At 48.5% G+C, this 9,799-nt stretch overlaps 1 protein-coding gene across 1 annotated transcript in view; it reads right to left on the bottom strand.

The window, feature by feature from the left end:
- Positions 1-9,225, bottom strand: part of esrrb (estrogen-related receptor beta) — a 30,286-nt gene extending 21,061 nt beyond the window's left edge. Inside the window, exons 1-2 of the mRNA XM_078563305.1 lie at positions 9,213-9,225; positions 5,309-5,716 (exon numbers count right to left, since the gene is read on the bottom strand). Of these exons, the coding sequence (XP_078419431.1) occupies positions 5,309-5,702 (394 nt within the window). The 5' untranslated portion in view covers positions 5,703-5,716; positions 9,213-9,225. The remainder of the gene's footprint in view (positions 1-5,308; positions 5,717-9,212) is intronic.
- Positions 9,226-9,799: the final 574 nt, after the last annotated feature.

Genomic DNA, 9,799 nt, shown 5'->3' on the forward strand with positions numbered 1-9,799 from the left:
TCCTTCTGTTCCTATCCTCACTACTGTGTAGCACTGGGTGTAATCCGGAGATTACTACCTATGAAGTCCTGCTTTTCAATTTCCTACCTAACTCCCTAAAGTCTGTTTGCAGGACCTCATTTCTCTATCTTCCTGTGTCATTGGCCCCATCATGGACCACGACCTCTGGCTGTTCCCCCTCCCCCTTCAGAACACCCTGTAGCCATCCCGTGACATCCTTGACCCTGGCGCTCGGAAGCCAACATACCACCCTGGAGTCACGTCTGTGGCTGCAGGAGCGCCTGTCTACTCCCCTCACTAACCAATCCCCTACCACTGTTACTGTTCCACACTTCCTCCTGCCCTGAGCAGCTGGACCACCCACAGAGCCATGGCCTTGGTTCTGATTGGCCTCCAAGGAGGAACCGTCACACTCGCTGTTTTCCAAGGCCGAAAGGCGGTTTGTGAGTGAGATGCACTCGGGGGGGATTCCCTCACTACCTGCCTGGTCCCCTTCTCCTGTCTGGCGGTCACCCATTCCCTCTCTGGTTGCAATTCCTTAAGCTGCGGGGTAACCATGTCCTGAAACGTGCTATCCACGACCCTCTCAGCCTTGTGAATGCACCATAGTGCCCCCAACTGCCGCTCAAGCTCCAAAACCCGGAGCTCGAGTTACTCCAGTCCTCAACACACGGGGCAGAACGTTGCGTTTGTTGGGTGGGTGTGTGCCAGACCCGAACGAGTGTAAAATGACTCATGCTGAGGTCGGGCGAGCGTCCCGACATCATCGCACACTGGCGTGATATTTTGGGAGTTGGCAGTGCGCCTGCTGGTAACTAAGCAGCCTATTAAATCCCTTAATGAACTAACTGATTGAAATTTTTCACTGTCCATCCAACCATTCGGTCAGCGGGCAGGCGAAAAGGCCAAGCGGCCTTTGCATTTTTGGCGAAGTCTCCACGAATGGGATGAGGTTTCGACCAGTGTTTTAAAAACATTTAAAGCTTTTCAAACTCATCTCTAACATGGGCCAGGTGCAGGAAGGTGGGATTAGAAAGGGCACCTCGGGCTGGCATGGACAAGATGGGCCGAATGGACTCCTTCTGTGCTGTAACTTTTCTATGGTTCTATGGGCCTCCCAGTCATGCAAGAGGGTCACATGAGGGGACATGTTCTTAACATTTCTAATCTTTTTATTTTTTGTTTTAAAAATCTTCAGCTCCCTCAGGCAGCTCTGTGCCTCAGGGAGCTATTATTGTGCACACCCACACACATGCGTGAACTCCCACGCTCACGCTCCTCCCGCCATCACCCCGGCAGCCCTGAGCGCTGCAGCCGTTAATTGGCCGGCCAGCGTGAAATTGCATTCGGAGCAGGCAACAGTCCATTTCACGGCCGCTCCCACTTGCCCCTGCCAAGCCTGCCCGATGACCGGGAAATTCTGGCCATGGTCATCCAGACCACCAGGAGTCTCTAGGATTTCCCACTTAGTGCAGGATGTGTAAATCAGGGGACTGAACTCCCCAGACATATCTTAACTAAGTAGCTTGTGGACCCTTGCTTTTATTTTACCCGCACTCCAACTTGAGTACAGACTAGGTGCTAGATCCTCTAGATAGACTCTAGGCCTCTAGGTTCCAGGGTCCTCCTCTCGCTCTCTCCTCTAGGTGCTGCTGACTGCATGTCCCAGGGTCCTCCTCTTGCTCTCTCCTCTAGATGCTGCTGACTGCCTGTCCCAGGGTCCTCCTCTCACACTCTCCTCTAGGTGCTGCTGACTGCCTGTCCCAGGGTCCTCCTCTCACACTCTCCTCTAGGTGCTGCTGACTGCCTGTCCCAGGGTCCTCCTCTCGCACTCTCCTCTAGGTGCTGCTGACTGCCTGTCCCAGGGTCCTCCTCTCTCTCTCTCTCCTCTAGGTACTGCTGACTGCCTGTCCCAGGGCCCTCCTCTCGCACTCTCCTCTAGGTGCCATTCTCCATTTGACCCACTTAATTCCCAGGATGAGATCCAGCAATGTCTCCTTCCCCACTAGACAAGAAACAGACTGATAACAACGTTCTCCTGAACACAGTTCAGAAATTCCTCTCCCTCTCTGCTCTTAACACAATCATTGCCCCCATTCAACATTGGGGTTGTTAAAATCTCTCATCATTGTTATTCTATAATCCCACACCTCTCAGAAATTCCCCTACAAATCTGCTCCTCTATCCCCTGTTCACTATTTGGTGGTTTATAAAATACACCACATTATAAATATTATATAATATACCATGTTATGAATATTAGGTAATATGCCATATTATTTTATAAATTCATTGTTCCTCTATTGTTTCTTAATTCCAACCAAATACATTCTATCTTTGACCCCTCAAGATAGCACCTACATGGATTTTGGCAAAGCTTTTGACAATGTCCCAAATGGCAGACTGGACAGGAAAGTAAAAACTCATGGCATCCAAGGGAAAGTGGCAAGTTGGATCCAAAATTGGCTCAGTGGCAGGAAACAAAGAGTTAATAGTCGACAGGTGTTATTTGTGACTGGGACACTCGATCAAATGCTGCCTCGATGTCAAGGGCAGTCACTCTCACCTCACCTCAGGAGTTCAGCTCTTTTGTCCATGTTTGAGCCAAGGCTGTAATAAGGTCAGGAGCTGAGTGGCCCTGGCAGAACCCAAACTGGGCATCAGTGAGCAGGTTATTGCTAAGCAAGTGCCGCTTGATAGCACTGTTGATGATGTCTACCATCACTTTACTGATGATGGAGAGTAGACTGATGGGGCGGTAATTGGCCGGGTTGGATTTGTGCTGCTTTTTGTGTACAGGACATAGCTGGGCAATTTCCCACATAGCCGGGTAGATGCCAGTGTTGTAGCTGTACTGGAACACAATTTCAATGGGTTTCCACAGGGCTCAGTACTGGGTCCCTTGCTGTTCATGGTATATATCAATGATTTAGATTTAAATGTAGAGGCCATGATGAGGAAGTTTGAAGATGATAAAAGCATGTTGGTATTGTGGTCGATAGTGAGGAAGAAAGCTGTAAACTGCAGGAAGGTATCGATGAGGTGGCAGAAAAATGGCCAATGGAATTCAATGTGGAGAAGGGTGAGATGATGCATTCGGGGAGGACAAACAAGGCAAAAGACGAGATAATAAATGGGAGGATAATGAGAGGCGTAGAGGAACAGAGGGAATTTGGAGTGTATATTCACAGATCCCTGAACCAGGTCAGGTAGATAAGGTGGGTAATAGGACAGGTAGATAAGGTGGGTAATAGGGCAGGTAGATAAGGTGGGTAATAGGACAGGTAGATAAGGTGGGTAATAGGACAGGTAGATAAGGTGGGTAATAGGACAGGTAGATAAGGTGGGTAATAGGACAGGTAGATAAGGTGGGTAATAGGACAGGTAGATAAGGTGGGTAATAGGACAGGTAGATAAGGTGGGTAATAGGACAGGTAGATAAGGTGGGTAATAGGACAGGTAGATAGGGTGGGTAATAGGACAGGTAGATAAGGTGGGTAATAGGACAGGTAGATAAGGTGGGTAATAGGACAGGTAGATAAGGTGGGTAATAGGACAGGTAGATAAGGTGGGTAATAGGACAGGTAGATAAGGTGGGTAATAGGACTGGTAGATAAGGTGGGTAATAGGACAGGTAGATAAGGCGGGTAATAGGACAGGTAGATAAGGCGGGTAATAGGACAGGTAGATAAGGCGGGTAATAGGACAGGTAGGTAGGGTGGGTAATAGGACAGGTAGATAGGGTGGGTAATAGGACAGGTAGATAAGGTGGGTAATAGGACAGGTAGATAAGGTGGGTAATAGGACAGGTAGATAAGGTGGGTAATAGGACAGGTAGATAAGGTGGTTAATAGGACAGGTAGATAAGGTGGGTACGAAGGCAAATGGGACACTTTCCTTCAGTAACTGAGCCATGGAATAGCTTGTACCCTGGAATATTTAACTATAAGTGATTATTTATATAATTATCATTAACCAGGACAAACCTATTTTAAAGCATTAAATTACACACAACACTTATATTTCTATAGCACTTTAACATAATAAAACGACCCACATACATCACAGAAACATTACAAAACAAACTGTGAGACTGAGCCTTATGGGGGAGATAATAGGTCAGGTGACCAAAAGCTCAGTCAAAAAGGTTGGTGTTAAAAAGTGTCTTTAAGGAGGGAGGTAAGGTAGAGAGGGGGGGGGAGGGTATAGGGACAGAATTCCAGAAGTAAGGCAGAGAGGCGGGGAGGTATAGGGACAGAATTCCAGAGCTTGGGGTCCAGAACCACCAAGGCTCAGCCACCAATATTGAAGCAACTAAAATCAGGGATGCTCTAGAGGCCGGAATTAGGGGAGTGCAGAGATCACAGAGGGGCTGTGGGTCTGGAGGAAATTACACACATAGGGAGGGGCGAGAATAGGGAGGGATTTGGAAACATGGATGAGAATTTTAAAATCAAGATAAAAGCAAAAAACTGCCGATGCTGGAAATCTAGAGCAAAACCAAAAATACCTGGAAAAACTCAGCAGGTCTGACAGCATCTGCGGAGAGGGATACAGTTAACGTTTCGAGTCCATATGACCCTTCATCACGTTGCTTTACTGGGAGCCAGTGTCGGTTGGTGAGCACAGGAGGAGTAGGGGAATGGGGCTTGGTGCGAATGAAGGCAGCTTATTCCTTCAAACCACCCAAAGATTATCCAAGTTTAACAGAAGCATTGAGATCATCACTGCCACCTGTTGACCCCTTGTGTTAATTACATTGTTCCACTCGATCTCTATTGGTGATCCATACATGCAACTAATGATCCACATAGAGGATCCATTGCTGCCCCCTGGCTTTGTCCTATGGTAAAACCCATCACACCCACATGTTAAAATTCATCACTCTCACTTGTCAGCCTTGGGTTAAGATCCATTGCTGCAAATTCTTGACATAATATATTAAACTCCGCCACTCCTCTTGTTGGTGTCCTGTGTTAAGATGCAGCCCTACCGCCTACTGATCCATCTCTCCCACATGGTTATTTTCTGTGCCCAGATTACTCCTACTGGTTGACACTCTATGTTAAGATACATCACTCATACCTGTTGACTGTACATGTTGAGACCTGTAGCCCATCACCCCCAGTTCTCCCATAAGTTAAGATCCATCAATCTGCTGTTTAAGGATCTCTTCTCCCCTTTCCCCCTTAACCCGTTGACCCAGAGATTTACTGGTCCCTGTTGGCCCATTTGTCCGAAGTTGCGTTTGCCCTTAGCCCCTTTGTCCACAATGCCCTGTTGACTCCTCTGTCAGTTCTGTCCCTACCTTGAATGGTGCGTTTGAAGAAAGCTTTGCAGGCTTCACAGGAGGCCACCCCATAGTGGTAACCTGACGCCACGTCTCCACACACCAGACAGAGGCGTTTGGGGATAGAGTTCAGCATATACTCGCACTTGGTTGGGCAGTCCTCCAGGATCCCAGCAGAGCAGGGGTCAAAGTGCTTCCGACAGGGCACAACTGCTCCAGAGCTCGAGAAGAGGGAAGGAGAGTCTAGGCAATGGGGGTGAGCTGTCAGGCTGAGGCCATAGCCTGGGCTGGTGTCAGAAGAGTCACTGGGACTATGGTGACTGATGGTGTCGATGATGGAGGCAGGACTGGAGGGCTCCGTCTTGATGAAGGATCCACAGCTTGAGCTGAGATGCTGTTCCTCACTGGACATTGTGTTCAAGAGCCTGTAGAGTCAGCGAGACAGAGAGAGAGAAATAAAAAACATAACAAAACTAGAGTTTTTCCATAGGAGCAATATTCATTGGGACTCAGTTAGGTCCATTGCTCTCCAAACTCCCTCAGTAGATTGACACTTCTCCCACTCAGGACACCTCAGAGCTGTACCTGCTTGAAAGCCTCTCCTCTCCCAATCCTCACCCTGACCAGACACTCAGACAGTTCATATTGTCCATTTGCCAATCGGAATAGCCAGCAGCTTCTGAGGCTCAGCCCATGTCCAGCTCCGGCCATGAGAGAGTGACTGGGCTGTTAGAAAGCCAGTGATATCAGACTGTTCCTCATCGAGCACTCCAAACATCAACTGCACTTCACTCAGCTTTTCAATCCAAGGGGAGAAAATGGATAGATGGGGTTGAAGAAGGTGGGGAGAGTGTGGGTGGAGGGTATGGGGAAGGTGGGGAGGTGTGGGTGGATGGTATGGGGGAGGTGGGGAGAGTTTGGGTGGATGATATGGGGGGTGTGGGGAGAGTGTGGGTGGATGATATGGGGGAGGTGGGGAGAGTGTGGGTGGATGGTATGGGGGAGGTGGGGAGAGAGGAAGATGGGTGGGTTGAGGGAGGTGGGGAGAAATGGGTAACTGCGATGAGTGGGATGGGGATAGCGGTGGGTGTCTGGGATGAGTGGGATGGGGATAGCAGTGGGTGACTGGGATGAGTGGGATGGGGATAGCGGTGGGTGTCTGGGATGAGTGGGATGGGGATAGCGGTGGGTGACTGGGATGAGTGGGATGGGGATAGCGATGGGTGACTGGGATGAGTGGGATGGGGATAGCGATGGGTGACTGGGATGAGTGGGATGGGGATAGAGGTGAGTGACTGGGATGAGTGGGATGGGGATAGCGGTGGGTGACTGGGATGAGTGGGATGGGGATAGCAGTGGATGACTGGGATGAGTGGGATGGGGATAGCGGTGGGTGACTGGGATGAGTGGGATAGGGATAGCGGTGGGTGACTGGGATGAGTGGGATGGGGATAGCGGTGGGTGACTGGGATGAGTGGGATGGGGATAGCGGTGGGTGTCTGGGATGAGTGGGATGGGGATAGCGGTGGGTGACTGGGATGAGTGGGATGGGGATAAAGGTGGGTGTCTGGGATGAGTGGGATGGGGATAGCGGTGGGTGACTGGGATGAGTGGGATGAGGATAGCGGTGGGTGTCTGGGATGAGTGGGATGGGGATAAAGGTGGGTGACTGGGATGAGTGGGATGGAGATAGCGGTGGGTGTCTGGGATGAGTGGGATGGGGATAGCGGTGGGTGACTGGGATGAAGGAGGTAGTGAGGGAAATGGATTGGTGAGGTTGAGGAAGGTGGGGAGGGAGGTGGGTGGGTGGGGTTTAGTTATGGAGCAATGGTGTTATATATAATGAGCTGCTTCAGTTAAAAGGGATCAAACCTGGAGAGAGAGTTGTATCTGTCTCCATTTGCCTAATAGGCATTGGTCACATTTAGTTTGATGAAGAGAGTATTTTCACAATGAGGACACCTTTGTCTTTCACTGAGTGACTGACACCAGGATTAAGGGCAAGGCAGCTCGGTCAGTGAGATGATGCTGACTCACTCCCCACTCTAACACCATCCTGTAATTCTCAGCACTCAGAGTCCTCATCGTCATTTTCCACTGGGAACCACATTGTTCATCCATCACAATAAGGCAAAACAGCTTCATCGCCTGCTACAATTCTCACATTAACATCATCCCATCAAACACTCCCAGAGCAGGTACAGCATGGGGTTAGATACAGAGTAAATATCCCTCTACACTGTCCACATCAAACACTCCCAGGACAGGTACAGCACGGGGTTAGATACAGAGTAAAGCTCCCTCTACACTGTCCCCATCAAACACTCCCAGGACAGGTACAGCACGGGGTTAGATACAGAGTAAAGCTCCCTCTACACTGTCCCCATCAAACACTCCCAGGACAGGTACAGCACGGGGTTAGATACAGAGTAAAGCTCCCTCTACACTGTCCCCATCAAACACTCCCAGGACAGGTACAGCACGGGGTTAGATACAGAGTAAAGCTCCCTCTACACTGTCCCCATCAAACACTCCCAGGACAGGTACAGCACGGGGTTAGATGATGAACTTTTAACACAAAGAATAAAACATTTATTAAGAAAGGAAAGTGAATTATATTACACCAGGCAAAAAGGTTGGAAAGATCTCAATACAAACAGAAGATGACGATTCACATTCATGCTATTCCTTTACCCCAGCAATTTCTTTACAGACACACAAACCAGTTAAGAGTTACCACTCACTTGACACACAAAGGCTTCTCGCTCAGGAATGACACAGTTATAAACTCTTTCCTTCCAGTGAATTCCCGAGCATTCACTTGATGCTTCTCACCTGAACCATGGCCAACATTCCCCCCCATCGGGGGAGAAGAGCGGGAGTGGCCTGCCCAGCAAGACATTGCCAGGAAGCGCTGTGTGCCCCCTGTGCGGGCGGGGACGGGGGGTAATTCCCTCAGCCGGGAGTGCGCTCTTCCACGCAAAAGAATGAACTCATCTCCCTGAGGCAAAGTGCTGCCTCAGTGAGATCGTCTCCGGTATAAAACTTTAAATAAAGAGGTTTAAGAAATTTCTCTGCCATGTCCCCTGGGACATGTCCATATAACTTTTATTGAAACCTTTTGTAAAAATTTAAAAGCCCTCATGAAACCTCATCCTGCCCGTGGATGAGGTTTCCTGTTTTTTCTGAAGCCCACCAGGGCTCCCAGCCTGTCCGCCAACCCTAAAGTTGGATGGGCAGGTCCATTAATCAGGTTAATTAGCTTTTTAATGGCCTTAACAGGCCGAATGGGCTGCACGCCTGCTGAACTGGAAATCCAAATGATGTGGGGTGACTTCAGGACGCACGCCCAACGTATCCCCACCTCATTCTACGCATCGGCGAGTGGGCCCCACCCCCGCTCGCTGACCGGGAAAACCTGCCCCATTTCTCCCCTCGAGACACTCAAAATCCACATTCTAAACTCGCTGTTTCTTCAACTGCAGAGTAAACAAATAAGTTCCTTAAACTCAGTCTTCCAGTAGCACCTCCGCTAAATTGGTCACTTTACTGAGTCCCATAACTGATTATTCCGTTAACTCCTGTCCCACTAGCCTTGTAGTTTTACTGCTCAGAGAGCTTAAAAATCCCTGTCTTCACTCTCTGACACACTCTGAACACTCTCCCTCTCTCAGAGGGTCATTAGAGTGTGGAATTCTCTTCCCCAGAAGGTAGCGGAGGCTGGGTCTTTGAATTTCTTCAAAACTGAGTTAGAGAGATTGTTGTTTGACAGGAGAAGGGTTATGGGGGACAGACAGGAAAGTGAAGCAGAGGCATAACCAGATAAACCGTGATTGTATTGAAACGTGGAGCAGGCTCGAAGGGCTGAATGGCCTACTCCTGCTCCTAAGTCCAGTGTTCCTATGTTTCTCCTATGCAAGTCAATAGTGTGATGGAATAGTCTCTACTCACAGCAAGAATCTTAATCTTAAATAAAGACAATTCCATAGGTCTGAGGGGAGAACTGGCTGAGGTTAATTGGGTAAATAGGCTAAAAGATATGGAGGTAAATAAACAGTGGGAAACATTTACAGAAACAATTCAAAATCTTCAACAAAAATACATTCCATTGAAAAACAAAGTCTCAGCAAGAAAGACCCATCGCGTCTCACTCAGGAAGTTAGGGATAGTATTAGATTAAACAAAGAGGCTTATAGTGTCGCAAAAAACAGTAACAAGTCTGTGGATTGGGAGTGTTTTAGAAACCAGCAGAGGGCGACCAAAAAGTTATTGAAAAGGGAAAAAATAGAATATGAGAGTAAACTAGACAGAAATATAAAAACAGATTGTAAGAGCTTTTTTAAGTGTATAAAGAGGAAGAGAGTAGCTAAAGTTAATGTGGCCCATTGGAATTAGAGACAGGAGAGGATGTATCATGGGGAACGAGGAGGTGGTGGAGGCATTGAATTAATATTTTGTGTCTGTTTTCACAGTAGAAATAGAGGCTAAAAAGAGTGAGGAAATTAGGGA

Source organism: Cetorhinus maximus, chromosome 18, assembly GCF_964194155.1.
Source record: "Cetorhinus maximus chromosome 18, sCetMax3.hap1.1, whole genome shotgun sequence".
NCBI lineage: Eukaryota > Metazoa > Chordata > Chondrichthyes > Lamniformes > Cetorhinidae > Cetorhinus > Cetorhinus maximus.